The sequence below is a fragment of the Nilaparvata lugens genome, chromosome 13, assembly GCF_014356525.2.
Source record: "Nilaparvata lugens isolate BPH chromosome 13, ASM1435652v1, whole genome shotgun sequence".
Taxonomy (NCBI): Eukaryota; Metazoa; Arthropoda; class Insecta; order Hemiptera; family Delphacidae; genus Nilaparvata; species Nilaparvata lugens.
In genome coordinates this window covers 23,568,884-23,591,845 of record NC_052516.1, presented here as the reverse complement: position 1 = coordinate 23,591,845, position 22,962 = coordinate 23,568,884, and the positions used below count along the sequence as shown (strand labels likewise).

Sequence of the window (22,962 nt, the reverse complement as noted above, 5' to 3'; positions counted from 1 at the left end):
ACATATGGTATGGACATTTTTCAATTATAATCGAGAGATTGGAATAAGAAGAATATACATGCTAAAAGACGAACTTTAAACCCTTAATAACCACCCTTAGAGTTAAAATATTGCCAAAAGATTTCTTAGTGCGCCTCTAAAGGGCCAACTGAACATACCTACCAAATTTGAACGTTTTTGATCCGGTAGTTCTGCGAGTGAGTGAGTGAGTGAGTCAGTCAGTCAGTCAGCCAGTGAGTGCCATTTCGCTTTTATAAATATAGATATTGATGTTAATAGTGAATGTATATCAACTACTTTGTCCATATACTTGTCGAAGCCATAATAGATATATCGGTGTCATTGGTCAATGTATATCAACTATTTTGTTCATATACTTGTCTCAGTTATATACAGATATATTGATGTTAATAGTGGATAAATATCGACTAGTTTCTCCTTATTTATGCTACAGCTATATACAGATATATTCAAGTGTTAACCTTGGAAGAATGTTGTGCATTCTCAACCCACCCCACATACATGTCTATTATATTGTGAGTGCAAAGATTCTACATATATAAAAATCTTGTTTATATGACATGTATTGTCATTGATGGATATGGGAACCCTTTGAACATGTGGGTATATATAAATAGGTGTTTCTTATGGATAGTTTCAGAGGTGTTTATGATAAATATATTCTGTGAACTTTGACATATCCTTCAAAGCTGTGTGTAAATGATACATATAGATGTATTTATCATAGTAAATTGTCATTGATACATACGATAAATATATATCTACTTTGATGGATCTGTATAGGTATTGAAACACATCATATAGGTCCATGTATATAGTGAGATATTTGGGTAATTGATAGCGGAATATGTACCATAGTATAATAAGACGGACAAAAAATAACAAATGTGAGAAGAAAAATGTGAAAAAGGATATATTTGTAAAAGACAATGACGGAATAACTATTGAACAACTGATAGGGCAAAATGAATAAATAACTATGATCTATAATTAAAATATTAGGATTAATGGAAAGGTCATAGGTATAGATATATGCTGTGTTTGAAATACAAAATTACTGCACTGATCCCACTTGAGAAAACTGTTATGTAACCCTGAAAAGTTGAGAAAAAAATTTAACCAATGGAAAAGATAAACAGTACAGGAGAGTTTCATAAAAAGCCAGAGAAGATGAGAATCAAGAGAGAAGATACAAGAGAGGGAGAGAGAGGAAAATCTTGAGAAGAGAATGATAAAATATGACAAAACAAGAGTTGAAAAAAATTATCCAGAAAAATAAGAGTGATGAATCAAAGAGTGAGAATGAAAACCAGTGTGAGCGAGAGACGGAGATGGAGAGAAAAAAGGAGAAAGAAAGAGACAGCAGGCACATGCAGTCATTTATCACATGACATGTCCGAATTCAGGCCTCACCGTTTGGGGACAAATCATACCGCATGGGAGGTATCCAGCCTGTGGGGAAAATAATTGTCCCATCGATAAATACATGGGGTATTTTGGGAGAAAGAGAGAATTGGAGTGAGATTTCAGGGATATTTTGGTCATTATTTGTGTCCTTCAGCTCCCATCTGTGATCAGAATGAGCTACCTCGAATATTATCATTGATCTCTCATGAATAATATTATTCATTGCTGGTCACTCAATGAACCACAAGATTTATAGGATAATATATGTTGATGATAATAATTGATTGATTATTGATAAATGGGATATAAACTAGGTAGTCTATAATATCGAAATGAATATTGTTTCATTTATGCTAACACATAACTTGTGCTCCGCAAGGGTCCAATTATAACTTGGCAAACTGAAAATTTGACAAACTGAAAACTTGACCTACTGAAATCTTGAAGAATTTTTAAAATAAGCCTATAACCATCCTCTCTAACTTAAGAATTTATTGCAACATTTCAATTTCAATAACAACATATGTTAGTTGTCAATGTTCCTTCTATTCGTATATTCTATCCTATTTCTGTTAATTTTGTTAGATAACAACTTAACCCTTTCACCTTTCACTCTTTTGCTCTTGTACATATACATAATATTATAAAATTACTTCAATTGAACTCACTTCTGGCGCTCAAGTGTTACTTTTGCCAGTAGAGCTAAAATTTTATTATCACTTTACAGATGGAATTAAATAGAGAATGTCATTTATTTTCAGTTTGGCGTAAGGGCAAGCATTCCTGACTGGCAATTGGGAAGTACCGGGTTCGATTCCCGGGCTGGCAACTAATTTTTGGATAGTAATTCTCATCGAATTTCCATCTACCTGTTAGCCCTGTTGTCAATATGTGCAGTAGCAGAGGTCTTCGGGGTGATTTGCAGCATTTATTTAGGATTTTCGATCAATAATAATTATATTTTATTATCACTTTGTTTATTATTATCACATAATATTACATTGTAATGTATACTTCTAAAATCTTGGACTCTTGTTAACTCTATTATTTTGTGATTGCAGAAATGTCTGTAAAATTATTATTGAGGAATAAGAATTCAATTGAAATTTTATAAGTCCAGTAGTTCAGAAGTGATGATGCGTCATTCGTGAATTTCCTATCCCGTACTTGTATAAGCCAATCCTTCCCTCTTTATATTATATTATTATAGATAATTCAAGGCTGGAATCTTGACTTCATATCAATTTGATGAATGTGGAAGCATATTGATGATATATGTTTACGAAATAGGTAGGGATGGAACCGAAAATATCATTAGCTCAGTTTATAGGTTATAGAGTTTTATACCCAACTTATTCTAGATGCAGCAAGTAGGCTACTAACTAGTGGACGTTCTCAAGCTCCGGTAAATTCTATTGTTCAATAAAATATACTAAATTTCAAATCTCTTTATTTCTTTACTATCCTCACCTGTTAAGTTCTCATACAAGTTTCATGTGAATCATTTCAATCCAGATTCACCCCTACTCACAGGCAATAGCCTATGTAAGGGTATTTCTCATTACTGTCATATTCTGTATATTGTACAAAACAACATATTGTTGCTATTGTTACTATAGTCTTTATTATCCTATGCTTATGAGTTTCATGTTATATTGTAGTAGTACTGTATTTACTGTTGTGCTGTTCAATATACATCAATTTTGTAAAGTGTTGAAGAGAATCAATTTGATTTGATTTTTTCAGTATATTAACGCCGAACATGAATGAATATTCAAACTCAACCTCGTTCTGTCCCTTATAATATGAAACAGATGTGACCACTGTAAAATCATTTGTGGCTCATTTCTCCACAATGAATAACCTCGACCATATTTTCAAATCAATTCTCGGATTCTAGTGATCCACAAGATTTTACTACCACTCGTTCTCTACTGTGTATTCTCCTGATGAATCATCTGATGAAACACTTCAGTTTCCATAATATAAAAATGGAAATTAATATTTTTCTTTCGCGAATTTCATAAACCAGAAAGGTTTTCACTGTAGACCGTCCATTCAGGTTATAGGCTGCGAGTAATTGAATACCTCGCATCCATTAGAAAGTTTTCCAATATAGCGATGCTTTGATTACCCAGGAAACCTTTCAATTTTGCTAATAAACTTTTCCTCATTTCTTTTTAGGTAACTGTGATGATGCCGTACTTTGCTTCGGTTCATTTTTTTATCATCAGGAATCAATTTCGTTGTGAGTATAATTTTTTATGCACCTCACTGTATGCTCTCTCTATTCCATAGAGTTGAATCTTATTCTCCTTCTTTTTCCCAGAATCAAACTCAATTAATTTTGTTACAAAAACATATTCTCTGTAGGTATTCTAATTTTGCATTCCAGTATCTCCATTGGTAGATGTATTTTAGTATTTCCATTATTAATCCTTTTCTTTGCTATTAGGATGTTAGCTGTACTAGTAGCATGATTGTTAATATACTGCTTCCATTGATAGATGGTTGATTAATATTATAGCAATAATTTATGCTATATTAAGGTGCGTACAGATATACGCGCCGTGAACATGAGCAATTCACTTTTAATCAGCTGATGTCGAGCTTTTTATAACTGTATCTCACCTTTTCTGTAAAAATACAGATATAGTCAGCTGATTAAAAGTGAACTGCTCATGTTCGCGGCGCGTATATCTGTACGCACCTTTAAACATTAATAGAATGATTTCATCTATGATACACTGGAAATCTATCAAATAGATTTGTAGGCCCATACCTTATTACAGACAAATTTCATAAACTCAAAACGATTTCGCTTTTAAAATATTAATCACGAAAGCTCTCTTTATTTAATCAACTTCAAAAATGTCAATTTCTGAAATTAAGAGGTATCTTTCTTCAATTAAGTTAAAAAACTCCAATTTAATAACCGATATCAATCGGATAGCTCTTTTCCTCTCTTTCTCATTCATTTCAAGAATCGATCCTCCAATGAAGTATCAAATTCACTCCAGGATAATCGATCAACAATTATTCACAATTTCAAAATATTTTTTGTAACGATGAATCAAACATATGAATAAAACCAGAGCAAATAATGCTCATGAGCAAGAGCATGGAGCATATGGTTTTGCTCATGAGCTTAAAGTAGAAGCAAAAGCATTTGCTCATTTTTATATGAATAAGCTTTACCTTATACTCTTACCTTATGCTCCTGAACTCTGGAGGAAATGCTCACGTATTTTAAAGATTTTTCATCAGCTGATTGGCTTTTGTAGCCTATTTATAGCTCACGGAAGCGCTAAATATGCAAGTAGGGGGCACAGCTTGTGTTTGCGTCGTCTGCTCTGGTTTATATTCATGAATAGAGTTTTAGGTTAGTTGAGTTTAGAATTTTGAAATAATAGCGTGAAAAAATGTCATCTCTATAATAATCTTCAGCATATTCTTATAATATCAATAGCCTACATATAATCGTCTACACTCTCATCATCTTAAATGCCTATTTCCTATTTTGTGATGACTATCTTCATATCAGGTAGCTTTCTTTTGTATTAATTCTTTTGTAGGGATAATGGTGAAATATATTATCATAGTTGAATCTAAAAAGAGTTTTATAGTTCTTAACAATTGGTTGTGATCGTATCTGGTATAGTTTCCTCTTCCTCATACCAATTAGTTGAGCCATTTCACTATGAGCAGAAGGTGATAAGCCGCTCTAGACTAGACTCACCTTTTTTGAAGAATTTGCTTCAAAAGTTGAGCAAATGCTCTAGTTTATTCATACAATTGAGAGCAAGAACTATTTTTTTGATGAGCATGAGCAAAAATGGTTTTGCTCACGTTTATTCATCGAAAATGAAGCAAATGCTGCATATTTTAGAAGTATAAGAAAATGCTCAACTTTATTCATATGGCCCTATGCGTTAGATTCAACCTTATACCTTCAATAATGAAATAATATCCATCAGGTTGCCAATCCAATCAATTTAAAAAACTCGGAGATAAAAAATAATTATCGAAGAGAGAATTTAAGAGGAAGAGGAATTATAATTTGTTTATTATACTGAGATAACCATTGATGAATGAGTAGCCTAAATAAAAATATAAGCGAGTTTATTCTTCAGCTCTAGTCGTTTCTTACATCCGATCTGCCATTTTCTTCGATTATAAATTAATATAAAATGGAATAAAACGAATAGATAGTTTGAATATTAGACGAATGATTTATAATGAATAAATAAATGTAATAAAATAATGGCGATTCTCAAACACAGTATGTAACACTGGCACATCATCTTTTGTTCTACCAGTGTAAAAGAGGGCCATTAATTCTGCTCATTTTCCCCACGAATTCATTCAGTTGTCTTCTTCATTAATGGCGAATTTCAACTTTTCAACGGCAACAAACGTTTTTGAAACGTCAGTAGGTGTTCAAATGTGAGTTGTTGGATGAAAATTTAATTAACAAACATTGCACGAGTACTTTTCTCTATGCTTTACTCAATTTATCGCAGGGAACACGAGACATAAACGCAGGCAGCCTGGCGATAAACTTACTGTTTTTATTAAAATTCTCTTTTGGGAGAGTCGAGAGAACAGGGAAAAGAGAGAAATAAGGTAGTAGAGAAAGAGGGAAATAAGTAGAGTGAGTGAAAAAGTTTAAGGAGAGAAAGAGGGGGAAGTGAAGAGAGAAATTAGTTGGTTGAAGAAGAAAGAAATCAGGAGGTTAGGGAGAATATGGCGGACAAGACAAAGGAAAGAGAGAGAAATAAGTTGGTGGAAGGAGTGAAAAATTCGGAGGGCTGAGTGAATAAGAAGAATACGACAAAGGAAAGAGAGAGAAATAAGTTGGTGGAAGGAGAGAAAAATTCGGATGGCTGAGTGAACAAGAACAAGACAAAGGAAAGAGAGAGAGGAGTGGACAGAGAAATAAGTTGTAAGAAGGAGAGGAAAGCAACTCTTTTCCGTTCCCGATCTCGTTTAAAACGCTTTGACAAATGACTCTAGATTTGGTAAAGTGTTGAGGCTCGGGTTTTCCCAGCTTCTCTTGAGGTTCTCACATTTCATTTTGTTCTTTCGCTCTGTTTCATCTTTTTCCTCTCAACATCATGTTTTCTCTTTTGGTCTATTTTTCTTAAAAATTCATCAATTTTTCTCATCTTCCTCTTTCTCCTGTAGTTTTATTCTCCCTTTCCATCTCCTCTCATATTCTTCCTCTCTGAGAATGGACTTCTTAAAGTCCAAACTTCACCGTTTCATGTGAAAACATTACAATATATACTTTCGCATATTTCGTCATTTTTCTTGCTCAATATTATTGTAGAACTCTTTAGTTTAATATGATCCACCATGTTGTTTTACTGCTACTGATATTTTGTTTTTAACGCTGAAACGTGAGTTGAATTTTTTTTGTTAAACACATGAATAAAGGAATCTGGATCTGAATCTGAATCTTTTTCTCCTCTTTTTTCATCTACATCTTCTAGACTTTTCCCTCTCATTTCATTCTATTCCAACTCATTCAATTCTTCTGCAATTCATTCTCTTCTACCTCTTTCCATTTCATAATTCCATCTCTTTCTTACTATTCTTGAGATTCTTGCTATTCTCACCTGTTTTTGAAATTCACTAGTTCTCTTTTTTCGTCAAAACTTTTTTCCATTCTCAACTGTCACTTGTTTTCTTCTCTTGTCCCCTTTCCAGTGCCTCGTCTTCCTTTCCATTTCCACCCCTTAGTAATTTAACAGCTTTCTGTCCTGTCTCTAGTTCATCAGTTCACGGTTCTATATCTCTCTCTTCCTCTCTCACACTTCTTCTTTCCTTGTCGCTCTATCTCTCTCAAACAAACTACCTCACTCTCTTTTTTTTCTCACATACAAACACTCTTTCTTCAATCTTCCACTCTCTCTCACTTACCATTTCTCCATCACATCTATAATTTCTACAGCTTTCTGTTCTGTCTTAAGGCTGTGCAAAGGCTGAAAATAACCTTCTACTGGTAATATTTTCCAAAGTTTTCAGATTTGTATATCATCAAGCTATCAAAATTAAAAAGTTCTCTCAGGAAAACAATCGTTTTCGATCATTACTTTTTGGGATATGAGCGCCTAAAGTTTAAATTTTTGGGACAGAACATTTCAAATTCGGTAGGAGATAAATCCATGAGATTCATAGGATAAACTCTTCATGTTATTGTTGATTAAATAAAATTAAATTTTTCAAAAAATATCAATTTTTGAGAAAGTTATTCAATTTACTAAAAATTACCAAAAATAAGTTTTAGGTGAGTTATTTTTGGTGAATTGGATAACTACCTCATAAATTGATATTTTCAACAAATGATTTATTCAATCAACAATACCTTGAAGAATTTATCCTCTGAATCTCATGGATTCATCTCTTACTGAATTTTAAATGTCCTGTCCCAAAAATTTGAACTTTAGGCGCTCTTATCCCAAAAATTAATGATCGAAAACAATTTCTTCTACACCTTGAAGAATTTATCCTCTGAATCTCATGGATCTATCTCTCACTGAATTTTAAATGTTCTGTCCCAGAAATTTGAACTTTAGGCACTCTTATCCCAAAAATTAATGATCGAAAAAAATTGTCTTCCTGAGAGAACTTTTTCATTTTGATAGCTTGATGATATACAAATCGGAAAACTCTGAAGAATATCACCAATATAAAGTTTATCTTTAGCCTTTGCACAGCCTTAATTCATCAGTTCGCCGTTCTCAATACTCACACACTCCAGTTTCTCTCTCTCCACTGACTGACTCTCACTCTCTCACACACACACTCACTCTCTCTCTCTCTATTTTCTTTCCAATTCTTCCTCACAACCCCATTTTAAAAATTACCTCTATCATTTCTACAGCTTTCTGTTCTGTCTCAACCTCATCATTTAGCGGTTCTTATCACTCACTCACTCACTCTCTCAATCTTTTTCTCTCTAGCTCAACAAAGGTCAGCCGGCAACAATGTGAACAGCGCCATTATTCGGAGTCTGAGAAGCGTTCATTCTTCTCAAGTTGGTGCCATTTTTACAACACTCTAATATTTAGAGCTCTGTGACAACAGTTTGCTCTTTTACTAGACTCAAATTTGTCGCGGATGAGTGTTGTACTTCTTAATCCTGAATGCCAAGTGGGTAGTTCAACTGAGTTCATTGTCTTTCTTTAAAAAGTTGTCTCTCATGAAGTTTTTGGCTCTTTCTTGAATTGATGGTACTTGACGTCTCAGTCTGGTGGAGATTCTTTTATCAATTCAATATCACGAATATCTCCTTCAATAATAGAACGATGTGCGGTTTCCACCATTCATTTTCTCTTGAAATTTCGTATCGAAATCATGTATCGCATGACCATCTTCCCATTTAAAAAAATAGAGTTGCATACAATATGACTGATTCAATATGGCGGACCAGATTTTTGAAGTCATAGTAAAGTAGTATTTTCAATTTGAGTAGGATCCCCAATCACACCCACCATCAAATTACCTTTGTGTATGAGATATTAAGCCGTTCTCTGACTTTTCACCCACCCTGTATATTAGCCAGTACAACAGCACTAATTTATTCTTATTTCAGAGTAGAAGTTCAGTTTCTACCTTTCTTCTATTTCACTTCTGAATGTGAACATGACTTTTTCTCTATTTACATTCCAATACCTCTTTTTTTCTTTGTATTTTCTGTATCATATTTTGTGTATTAGTTTCAATACCATGGTATATTATTCTTTTTTTGTGATATTATTCATTGATATTTGTAAGATACAAATTTTCTCTTTAAAAAACACTTATTGGAATGGGCTGCTTTTAAATTAATAAAACAAAATCAAACTTGTAGCACCCTTTATAATAAATAAATAATAAATTTTTATTTATTTTAGAACCTGAAGATGGTTATAGAACCGAAACTAGTTGTTCAAATATTTTAAGTTTTTCAATAAATAAAGGGTGCTACAAGTTTTATTTTGTTTTATTTATAAATTTTCTCTTATTTGGTTTGTTATTGTCCAACAATGACAGTACCCAAGAAATACGAATCAGAGTCGAACAGGCCAGAAGTACATTCACAAGAATGAAGAAGCTTTTCTGTTGCCGAGATCTAAACCTTGATTTGAAGATAAGAATGATGATGTGCTATGTGTTATCTGTTTTGTACTACGGCATGGAAGCCTGGACGCTGAAGGAGATTGATGTGAGGAGATTGGAGGCATTTGAGCTATGGATGTATGGAAGAATACTACGGATTTCTTGGGTGGAGAGAGTGACCAATGTAGAAGTGATGAGACGCATACGCAAGGAAAAAGAAGTAATTATGACAGTTAAGAGAAGAAAACTACTATACATGGGACATGTTATGAGAGGAAAAAAATATCAATTGCTACAAGTTATTATGCAGGGGAAAGTCCAAGGAAAGAGATCCGTAGGAAGGAGACGAAACTCATGGCTGAAGAACCTTCGGGATTGGTTTGGATGCAGCAATAATGACTTATTTCGATCTGCGGTCTCAAAAGTAAAAATCGCCTTGATGATTGCCAACCTTCGAAACGGAGACGGCACCTAAAGAAGATTGTTCAATGACGAAATTTGAAATACTTTGTCGTGTCTTGTCTCGGCCAATGGCAGTTGCGCACCAACTCTATTGGTCTACAGCCAATGGCCAATCGTAGGACTTCACCCATATTATACTAGTAGCTCTATGAAATAGTAGTACAGCGAGTTTTCTCAAGGATGAGATCTAGTGCAATCGAATCTTTATATCATAAACCTACTATGTTCCAAATTTCGTGAAAATCGTTACAGCCGTTTTTGAGATCCGTTAAACATTAATAACCAGATATAAAAATAGCCAGATATGCAAATAAACTTTATTTTTATTTAAACTTATTTATTTATTCATTTATTGTATGAAATACTATAATCATAATACAATTATGACATTGGAGGAAAAACTAGGCTGAGCCTGTACTATTTCTCTCCAAAAATTTTTAAAATGTTAATGTTGTCCAAAAGATAAGGTTATGAAATAACACACTGCTTCGTTACTTGATTTTCGGTCCAGGAATGATGATTTAAAATTTTGAAATTTGAAGGTTGATTATACTCTAAATGAATCACAGAATGTATCACAATAAATTAAAAACTTTAGAAGTATTGCACTTATTTAAAAAATTTTAATACAAAATCGAAAACCTACTCGTCACTATTTGTTGAAAAATAACCAGATATATAAATACAGAAATTGCTCGCTTAATATAATAGGATAATTCAGATAATACAAAAAGATAACATCAAAAATTATGGTTGTGCTTGCTTACAAGATTAACATTTTTATAACTAATGCGTTGATAGAAAAAACAAATGGGAGTTCAGGTACCTTTTTTTTTAAATTTAAGAATAATTTAAAAAAAAATGAAGGGTACATGGATTTTTATTTGTCATTTCTACTGAAGAGTAGCCCTAACGGAAAAAATGCTATAGTATTCTTTACTGGAAGATTAGATCATCAACTATCATATTTATTCTCAGAAAGTGGATGTTTGAAACATTGAATACTCTACAGTGTTGATGAATTATATAGGAGTATAGCGTACTTTTTCATGATAATGTGAATCTTTTAGTCGATCTCCTTGTGCTGCATTGTGTTTCCATATCACTACATCCCGCTAGACTCTAAAGTCCTGCACACACACATCGATTTTTGTTCGTACGATATTTTACCGTCCTTATGAGTTCTATTAGATCAAACGGAACTTGACAAACATCATCTGTTTGAAATCATCTGTTCAATCCATTAGAATTTATAAAGACAGCAAAATATCGTACGATCAAGAATCGATGTGTGTGTAGCTAGCCTTACTCAGAAGTAATACTTTCAAGAATAATATGTTTAGAAGTATAATTTTTCGATTCATATTGAAATGCAGCAGCACAAGAATTCTTTATGAGAGTGAATTATCAAACTTTTTATCATCTCCTATACCATCCCTAAAAGTGAGTTCTCAACAGCTTTCCATGTCCTATTGACATCTGGACATGCAATTTTCACTTCAAAACAGATCCTCGTTGCGTGGAACAGAGATAGAACAAAACAAGAAGTGAAATGAGAGAAGAGAGAATCACAAATGTGTGGAAACGCATTTCACCGACAATTTGAAACGGGTGACCACTTATACCGGCCGGCTATTGTCTACTGACCAAGCCTACACGAGTCTGCGAGAGAGCACAATCAAATGAGCTCGCTTTGCATCTGAAAATGTCTGACCTTTCCTCATCATTAAATCCTCTCCTCATTTCTTCTTCATTCTGTTGATCATTATCACTTTCTCCCACACTATACTTTATCAGAACCCTTTCTATTCTCTTCGTTTTTCTTTTCTTATTCGTAGCACTCCATGATCCTCTTTCCATTGCACTTCATCTTCTTTTTCCTTCTCCATTATTTTTTCTTATCTTTATCATTCTCAATAATCAAAAACTCTCTTCTTCTCACGTCATGATTTTTCCCTCTTCTATTATCCTCTTCTCCTTTCTTCTTCATTCTCTTGACTTTTGTATCTTTCTTCCACATTATACTTTATCAGAACCCTCTCTATTTTCTTTGTTTTTTTGTCTGACCCCATCTATTTTCTTCGTTCCCTTCCCCTTGTCCGTTATTCTTCATTATTCTTTTCCCCAACTGATCTTCATCTTCCTTACATTTACATTATTTCCCTCTTCCTCATACTCACTGATCAGATTTTCTCCCACTCTACTCTCTACTCCATTATTCTTCATGAAAATTCTCGCCCTTCTCATATTTATTCTCTCTTTTACTCATCATAATTACCTATTTCTAATCACATATCATCATCATCCTATTTTCTCTTCTATATCTTCCTTTTCTGCCCATCACCCTTATCTACTATTCATCATTCTTCTCTTCTTGATAATTATTACCCTTCACTCTCCCATCATTCATCTAACATGAATCTATTCTATTCATATTCCTCAGATATTCAGTTCATTTCAACCTGTTTCTCATTCTCCTTCACTCCTTTTCATCTCTGTCTTCATCTTTATGATCCCTCTCCTCATATTCTCGTCCGTCCTCCGTCCTCAATTTCTATAATTCTCCTATCCCTTCTCTCACTCTACTTCTCTCTATGATAGAGAGTCAGTGGGGATTATATTTTTAATATTCTCTTCGAAGAATGGACATTGATATGTCCAAAGCTCCGCCAATTTATGTAGATGCATAAAAATATAATTATCTACAGTTATTACAGATTGCTTTTTTCCATATCATATACAGTTCAATAATTTATTATTTTCTTAGTCTATATTATGTAAATTCATCTATAATTTTGCTGTATTGTAAGCTATTGTATATAAGTGTATAAGCCAGTATATATTGTAATCTACAAAAATAAAGTACTCAATCAATCAATCAATCAATCAATCAATCCCCTTGTCCGTTATTCTTCATTATTCTTTTCCCAACTGATCTTCATCTTCCTTACATTTCCATTATTTCCCTCTTCCTCATACTCACTGAACAGACTTTTTCCTATCTTCGTGTAATTTGTGTCTCTTCTCTATTATTCTTCATAAAAATTTTCGCCCTTCTCATATTTATTCTCTCTTTTACTCATCATAATTACCTTTTCTCCTTCACATATCATCATCTTATTTCCTCTTCTACATCCTCCTTCTCTACCCATCACCCTCAACTACTATTCATCATTCTTCTCTTCTTGATAATAATTATTACCCTCCACTTCCCCATCATTCTAACATGAATCTTTTCTATTCATATCAGCTGATGAACTTATCAGCTGTGCTAATAGTGAAGTTGTGTTTTTTTATGGCTCAAAATTTTGCAAAATTACTCAAAAATTTCTGATTTGTAGAGATTTGAGTGAAATATTTTTGTTTTTCATCAGTTTTCAAATATAAAAATTCTAAATTTTTAGTTTAGTCATTAGTTTTGAAGTGGAAATTGGACTTTTTGAAGTGAAAGTGAAATCTTAACCTTATTATTTTTTGAAACTTTTATTTGTAAAAATTTGGGAGAAGACAGTTTTGGGCTATGCCTGTTGTCTTCTCCCAATCATATTATATTTATTATAATTATGATCTGTAATTGCCAATGAAATAAATAAATAAATATTCCTCAGATATTCAGCTCCTTTCTACCTGTTTCCTTCCTTTTCTGTCTTCATCATTATTCATATCCATATGATCCCTCTCCTCATCTTATCTTCCATTCTCAATTTCTATTCTTCTCCTATCTCTTCTCTCACTCTACTTCTTACATTCACCTTTCTCCTATTGTACCATTCTCATCTAACATGTTATCTTTTTTCCTTTTCCTTCACATGACGATCTCAATTTAATCTTTCTGCTGATCCAATTCTTCTACAATTACATTTATTTATTTTTTATCTACTCATTCATTGTCACAATACATAATTTATTCTGAGTCACACGAATTTGTTAGTGACTTGTCAATTGCTATAACCAGTTTTCACATGAATAGAATATTGAATGCCTATTCACAGATTGATACTAATTACAGTATAGACTTGTTCAATCTTAAAAGACTACATTATTTGAAGATCACTTACTGATGTACGTTGTATCACATTTGAAATTTTTTTCCCATTTCATTAAATCAATGAGTATTTCACAACTTGAATACATCCCTTGTTTTCGTTTGAAAATTGAAAATTGAAACATTGAAAATTTTTGTCCCGTTTCATTGAAATCCATAAGTATTTCACAACTTGTATACATCCCTCGTTTTTGTTTCACTCCTCATTCTTACTCTCTCTCTTCATTATCCTTTTCTCTCTCTGAATCCCCCCTCCACACTGCTTCATCATCATCACCACCTCGTAATTTTCGTTCTCCGAATTGAACCATTCCATTTCCATGGCATGTATTTGAAAATGTCCGCCTACCACTGATTATATTTCTCCTCTCCTAACTCCTCACTGTAACCGCTACTACATCTCCTCCTCCTCCTCCTCTTCCTCCCACCCTTCTCCTCCTCCTCCACTTCCTCCTCCTCCACCTACTCCTCCACCTCCTCCTCCTCCTCCTCCTCCTCCTCCTCCTCCCCCTCCTCCTACTCCTCCTCCTCCACCTCTTCCTCAACACCAACCATTTCCCTCCTTTCCCAACTCATCACTGTAACCATGTATCCACAACTACACCACCTCCTCCTTCTCCTCCTCCTCCTCTTCCTCCTCCTCCTCATCTTTCTTCTCCTTCACCCTCTCTTCCTCCTGCTACTCCTCCTCCTCCTCCTCCTCCTCAACACCATGATTATTCCCCTCCTTTTTCCGAACTCCTCACTGTAACCATGTAATCACTACTACACCAACCCCTCCTCCAACACCTCCTCCTCATCCTCCTCCTCCTCCTCCTCCTCCTCCTACTCCTCCTCATCAGCAACCGACGACCAATTTCCATGTGGCGCACCATTCCATTAGCTGCCACAATGACAGACCAGCTTTAATTCGTGGACAGAAATTTTCGCACTCTGTATTTTGAATTGGCCACTCTCAGTTCTATTGACCAGCCACTGACCTCTGAAACGGGCCAACATCATTCTTCTCGTCATATTATTCATGTTACTTTGATAATATTTTTCGTAGGTTAGAATATGATTCTCATTAAACAGTAGGTGCAGACAATTTTATAGTGTGACAGAAGTATTGAATAGAAGAAAATTTAATAGGAGAGAATACTGGTTCATCTCGAGTGATAATTAAAAACTGAAGAATTGAAAAAGGTGCAGACAATTTTATAGTGTGACAGAAGTATTGAATAGAGGAGAATTGAATAGGAGAGAATACTGGTTTATCTCGAGTGATAATTAAAAACTGAAGAATTGAAAAAATGGGTATATAAAGTTGAATATAACGATAGAAGACTAATGCCAAGGTAACGAATAGACTGAGAATTTGAAAACAAAACGGCTATACAAACTTTTTCATAATTATAGATGGATAATGCAATGATAACGAATACTGGAAATTCAAAAATAAGAAAAGTATACAAACTTTTATAACTATGGATGAAATAATTCGATGGTAACGAGTACATTTGAAAATAAAAAGGGTATAAAATCTTTATTGTAACTATAGACGAATAATTCAATGGTTTATCAGATTATAACAAACAAGCCGTAAGGCTCGCTTCGCTCGCCATATCCGTCTAGCCAGGGGGCTCCGCCCCCTGGACCCCTGACTGGATCGTCCAAGAGTCAGAACAGCACTGCATTTTTCATTTGAGCATTTTTATCATATGTTAGGACGATCCAGTCGGGGGTCCAGACATACCTACCGAATTTGAACGTTTTTGGTCCGGTAGATTTTTTAGTTCTGCGAGTGAGTGAGTCAGTCAGTGAGTGAGTGCCATTTCGCTTTTATATAATATATAGATATTGGGGCACCGAGCTTCGCTCCGGAGTCTGAAAGCATAGAAGCATAAAAGCATGGTTCATAATATTCATTTATTGATACACAGAAAACAATTCTTCTAATTGATTAGGGAAGGACCAAAAGGCACAGCACAATTCTGATGTATACACTATAAATACGGTAGTCCAAAAAGTAGATTCCATACACTTTTGAGTTCCAATTTTCAGTCCAAACATTTCAAAACAGAGAAGTTCGAATTCAGATTTTCCACAAACCAAATTTGATAACAAAATTACACTCACTAATCATCACTTAAAACTATAAAATTATAATTAGCTTTGAAAATGTTGATATAGGTAGACTTCTCTAATTTAAATAAAAAATCTGGTGCGGCGCACTCACACAACTTTCCTTGCCGTTATGAGAATTGATCAACTGACGCTAGTGTTCCCGCGCATCCCAAGTGTACTTTTCTGAGATCTGAGCCAGCTGGTGACAGGACAATACCGTTGCAGGCACACGAAGTCTGCTATCTCTTCATAGTGAATCATTTAATAGAATCAACAGTTGCCAACAGTTTGCAAATGGATAATCACATTTTCTCGAATTTCGAGCTTATTTTTTATTCTAGGTGGAAATGTTACTGAGCATTAATTGTAGAGATTTTCATGCTCAATCCTTTCCTTTTTGGAATTTTTTGTTTAAATTGTATCTGAAGCCTGACAATTGGGAATCTAAAATCAATCTTTGCATAGATGGGGTGGAGCTCCTGAAGTTTTTACAGATATGGGACTTGTGGCAGATGATAGAACTTAAAATAAAGAGGGTATAAGATCTTCATTATAACTATAGACGAATAATTCAATGGTTTATCAGATTATAACAAACTAGCCGTAAGGCTCGCTTCGCTCGCCATATCCGTCTGAAAATGTTATTGAGCATTAATTGTAGAGATTTTCATGCTCAATCTTTTCCTTTTGGAATTTTATGTTTAAATTGTATCTGAAGCCTGACAATTGGGAATCTAAAATCAAACTTTGCATAGATGGGGTGGAGCTCCTGGAATTTTTACAGATATGGGACTGGTGACAGTTGATAGAGCTCATCAATGACTATTCTAGATATGAATTTAATCAAAATTGTTGAAGCCGTTTTCTAGAAAATTGCGATAAACCTTGTTTTTGACAACATTTTCTCCATTTCACCGCCATCTTAAATTACATTTGATCGAAATTGTTCGTGTCGGATCCTTATAGTGTAAGGACATTATTTAGTTCCAAATGTCAAGTCAATCCGTTAATTATTGGGAGATGAGATATCGTGTACACAGACGCATATACACTCATATACACACACACACACACACACACACACACACACACACACACACACACACACACACACCACACACACACACCACACACACACACACACACACACACACACATACACACACACACACCACACACACACACACACACACACACACACACACACATACTGGAACAAGGTAATAAACGGGGAGGTGAGAAATGAACATACATTGCGGGGAGGCTGATTTACACACATTTACACACATGTTGGAGACTTAATTTTTGTTTTAGAAAGTATATTAATATGTGTTCAATACAGTTGTAACTTTTTTTTTCTGTTAACTTGAAAAAAAATTACGCATTAAACCTACAAAAAGGGGAGAAATGTGTGTACACTTTCACTGAACAAACCGAGGAGAAATGTGTGTACACTTTCACTGCACAAAGCGGGGAGAAATGGTGTGTACACTTCAAACCCACATTCCGGGGAGGAATTGTGTGTTTAGTTTAACTTACAAAGCGGGGACAAAACCGGTTCTTAACACAAGTTCTGGCTGCAACACTTATTTCGATATTTACTATTCTATTTGATCATAGAATACAATATCGTATGGGTCTTCGAAAGCCAGTTACATGCACGTTGATTTTTGTACGATTGTTTTTTGCCATCCTTATGAATTCGAATAAGTGCAACTTGTCAAACATCATCTGTTTGATCTAATAGAATTTTATAAGGACGGTAAAAAATCGATGTGTATGTAACTGGCTTTTACTAAACAGGCTTCACGAATTACAATACGATAATAGGATAGTTGATACAATACATGGTTTTAATTCAGATTCATTCATTGATAGAAATAAAAGGAGATTCCGGTGTCGATAGCATCGAAGTCGCCAGGCTGGTCTGGATCATCTATGAATTTCTCAGTATGCAGTATCCACTCAGCAGCTCTTATACAAACACAAACATTAGTTTCGTTTTACTTGGAATAGTAAGACATTATTTCATTATGTCCATTATTACAATAGATCAATTCAGATCCATTTAGCTGTTAGAGTAATGTAATGTAATTACATTCTATACTCACTGTTCAGATCAGCACAATGTTTATAGCCTACTGTATGCAGTGAGTATAGAATGTTACATTCTATACTCACTGACTGCATATTTATACTGTGTAATAGATTTCATTGATTGTTGCAAAGATTTTAAGTCAATGATTCAACAGGAAATCCATGGTAATATTCAACGATTTCAACCTAATGAATTAGATTGTTGTATGACAAAATTGAAATCCCGACAACGTAAATAATTCAGTGAAGTTAACTGTACAAGGTTACTTTTTCTCGTATTTTATTGAGTGATAATGGGAGATGATTTCTGATTCCATATTTGGATTCAACCTTTTGAAGTTTGAAACTTTCAAAGCTGGAATTTTTTTTTTAAACTAGAACTTTTAGGGCCGGTTTCCGGCTCTAAGTAAAGTCCCAGACTCTAAACAGCAATAGTCAGAAAATTGGCTTTCCAAAAGGTCAGCTTTTATAATAGAAGTCTTAGTTTTTCAAACTCACTTAATATCCGTCTCCATTCAGAATACCAACCACACTTTTATCTTAAACAATGCCTTGCGATCAATGTTCGATATCGGTCGCCAGGTATCTCAAAAGAATTCAATACATATTTTATATGAACGCTCAAAGTATACAACCACAAAATTTCCTTTCCTGTCACTAAGTATACTATATAATTTGGCGTATTACACGGTAGTCCAAATATTTTATGGCTTATATGGCTAAATAAGTAATTTGACAAACAACATCAGAAATTTTTCTAGTTCTTCTCTCTCCGCATATCCCAATACCTGTGCTGCATATGTTACAACTGCTTTACTTATCGAATCAAAAATTCCTCATTTCATTGACAGAGGTGCTTCATCATTCAAAATGAGTCTTCGCCATACACTATTAATCCCAAATCTGGCAGCTGTTATCTTACATTTAAAATGTGCGGTTAGGGCAAGTCTTGATGAAAAAACAACTCGCAGGTATCTGTACTCATTCACTGTTTCAATAACTTTATTTCCATAGTACCACTTCTCTCTTTCTCCCAATCGTCCTCCTCTTCTGAAAACTACAATCTTGGATTTAGCCATGTTCACTGTGAGATTCCACCTTATGCAATATCCCTTTAACTTATTTATCATTGACTGCAGATGTCGAGGATTCTCAGACAACAATACCACGTCATCAGAATATAACAGCGAATTTATCAGCCTCTGCCCAACATAATATACCTCCACCAATAACATCACTCAAATCATTCAAAAATAGTGTGAATAGCAACGGGGAGAATACGCATCCCTGTTTTAATCCATTTCTGGTTTCAAAGTATTCTGTTAAGTTACCCTCCACGCCATGCCATACAGGAGACTTCGTATTTCTATATAGACTCCTCAACATCGCAATAAATTTAGTCGACACTCCCAATTCACTCAGTTTAAAAAATAAAGCCTCTCTGTCCACACTATCGTAGCCCAAAAAGAAACAGTACAACTTCTTTGTAGGTCTATTCAACGTTTTCATTACTATATTGAATAGAACAAAAATATTATCAGTAGCCGAATAACCTCTCCGAAAGCCACACTGATTCTCTTTAATAATCTTTTCTCTTTCCTCCCACAACTGCAACCTTCTCAGTAAAATAAATGAAAATACTTTAGCGACAGCATTTATAAAAGATATGGCTCTATAATTATTCACTTCATTAGTATCACCTTTTTTATGCAATGGAGATATAATTGAACGTGGAAACCCTGTTGGTATCTGTCCACCTCTGACGATGGCATTGGAAAAAGTCAAAATAATCTCTTTGTAATTTTTTGACGCATTCTTGTAAAACTCAGCAGGAACTCTGTTATCACCTGGAGCCTTATTGTTGCGCATTGTCTTGAAGGCACTTTCCAATTCATTCATATCTATGTCTTTGTCAAGAGTTTGATCTTCAACATTCCTCGCCGCATAATATGTGACTACCCCGCAAACTGATCCAAACACTCGTCTGAAGTGTTCAACCCAATCCTCAGCACTCACAGTTCCCGAAATCTTGAACTCTCTACACTTGAATTTCTTTATCAGAGCCCACAAATCACTGGAATCCTTGACTCTTCTGAATTGTTCTTTTATATCGCTGTAATACGCTTGCCTTTTACTCTTACATAGCAGTTTGTATTCCTTTACTACCTTCATATAATTTTCTCTCACCTGCTCCGAATTTGATTTTCTAAACACATTCAATAGGCTGAACACTCGCTTTCTCATAACCGCACACTCTTTGTCGAACCACTTTTCTCTCCATCCTTCTCTCTTTCTATCAGGCTGGGGCACATAATTTGCAGCTCTATATACAAGATTATTTAATACTTCATAAGTCTCTTCACTACTCTCGGGAAGACCATTTATTTCTCTACAAGCATTGGTGAGTTTAGATATATATTCATTCTTCCTCACTTCCTTCCATTTCAACTTCGGTAAGAGTGGTAAAATTGTGCTCTCTCTTTCTAGAGTATCAACCGTGATTAGCGTAGCTTCAATTGGGAAATGATCAGATAAAAATTCTGGTACAATAGAAAATTTTCCAACTATTTGCGCTAATTCGACAGCCATGCAACATAGATCTATTACGGAAGCCCCTCTGCCTATAGAAGTAAAGTCTCCCCACCTATCTCCACTTATCCTTTTATTCATAATGATGAAATTAAAAACCTCACAGAACTCCAATATTTTCTTACCTTTCATATTAATCACCTCATCCTTTGGCTCTTGCTTATTACTCAGTGCATTTCCCAATTCTATTACATCTGTTAATTCCGACATGTCCTGTCCATTTCCTATTCTACCGTTAAAATCTCCAATTAAAATCATATTATTTCTATTATGCTCTTGCACTATCATAAACTCCCATAATGTATTAAATTCTCTCTCCCATTCCATGTCTCCTCCACCACTCAGGTAAATTGGAACTATATAATATTCATCCCGTTGTCCTGCATTCATGTGAATAACTTTCCTCTCAAGCGCATCGATTACCTTACAAAAACTCTCTATTCTTTTACTAATTTCTATTAACTTTCCTCCCTTTGCTCTACCTCAGTTTGATTCTCCAACTGCGAATTCCCAGTATAAATTGTAATCTGGAAAACAGTTTTCAAAATACAATTGCTTTCCTCTTTCAACAAACGTCTCCAATAGTACAAAAACATCATAATTACAAATAAAATTATATACTTGAACAATCTTACCCCTTAATCCAGCCACATTGTACGCTACTATACTCAACTGTCCCTTCTCACACGGACTGACGGCGTTATCTCAGCGGTTGCGGTCTTCGTCCTCGCCGCCTCACTCCTCCTCATCACACATGCTCCCGCTCACGGCCCGCATCACACTCTCATCGAACATGCTCCCGATCTTCTGCAGCCCATCCTCTCCCTCCGAGACCAGTCCATTCTCCTCATCCAGCGTGAAAACCCGACTATTCATGATTAAACGATCCACTTCAACCGATACTCTTCTCTCACTCCCGGAACTTGTTTCTTCAACTCGCCAAGCACCCGGAAAAGCTTTGATCGTCGTTTTCTTGTGTCGAAAGCAAAGTCTTTATGAATCACAAACTGTGTACCCTTCAGCTTCCTACTGTTTCTCGTGATGAAATGGATGTCCTGATCGTCCGGAAAATGCGCAATGATTGGCCCGTTATCTATTTTCTTGCCCAATGCATGTGCACGATTAACCCAGGTACCTGCTCGTGCCCCCAAATGACTCACACAAAAGTCTTTGACAGTTCTCACGTAATCCACTGTTGCACATTCATATTTCAGCCCGCGAAAAATTATATTGTTCCTTCTCGATCTATTTTCAAAATTTTCCATCTTCCTGATTATGAGATTATTCTGAATTTTTTGAGCAACAATTTGATTTCTTAACTGTTAATTCTCGACAGAGAGTTTATTCACTTTTTCAATTAGACCATTTAAATCCACCTTTGTAGCTAGCAGCGCGAGTTTTTTATCCATAGCCTTACTAAACCGCTTTTCAAAACGGTCAAATAGTGATTCAATAAAGTCTGAGTTCACATTGCCGGAAGCTTTAACACTTGGGTCTGGAGCACGCTTTTTCTGTTCCATCTCTTCGAGCTCAGGCGAACTTTTAGCACGAGGACTCTTCTTAGCACTATCGTCCGTTGAAAAGTATTGTTAGATACTGTTCTTATTCATTCAGCTTCGAATATTTCGATTCACTTGAGAACAATTTCACAAATAAAAAACAAATTGATAATTCAATTCATTACGAAAGAACTTTTAGCTCTAGGTCTCTTTTTAGCACTACCGTCTGGTGGATACTGTTTTTATTAATTTAAACTTTGAATATTTCGATTCACTTGAAAACAATTTCACAAATGAATAACAAATTGATAATTCAATTTATTACGAAAGAACGTTTTAGGTTAAACATGCACTAAATGAACCGATTAAGCACGACCCGTCCGGAAACTTGAGATAAGAGAGCAAAACAATTCTGCGACCGCTCCGTTCAACAGCTCACTATCAACTCCTAATTTGAGAACATACGATTTGAAATCGAAAAGTTGTCAGTTGTAATTGGGGAATGATTTTAAAAAACCAATACTTTTATTTTCCATAACTGTACTCATAAAAAATAATATGATATATTTTATATTCAAATGAAACGTTTAGTTTTTAAATAAAAAAATATTTTTGAGCCCCAAAATCCAT

At 34.7% G+C, this 22,962-nt stretch overlaps 1 protein-coding gene across 1 annotated transcript in view; it reads left to right on the top strand.

The window, feature by feature from the left end:
* The window catches only part of LOC120354059, a 195,008-nt gene that overhangs the window by 51,158 nt on the left and 120,888 nt on the right, over positions 1-22,962 (top strand). The window contains exon 3 of the mRNA XM_039440113.1: positions 3,613-3,676. Within this exon, the coding sequence (XP_039296047.1) occupies positions 3,613-3,676 (64 nt within the window). The remainder of the gene's footprint in view (positions 1-3,612; positions 3,677-22,962) is intronic.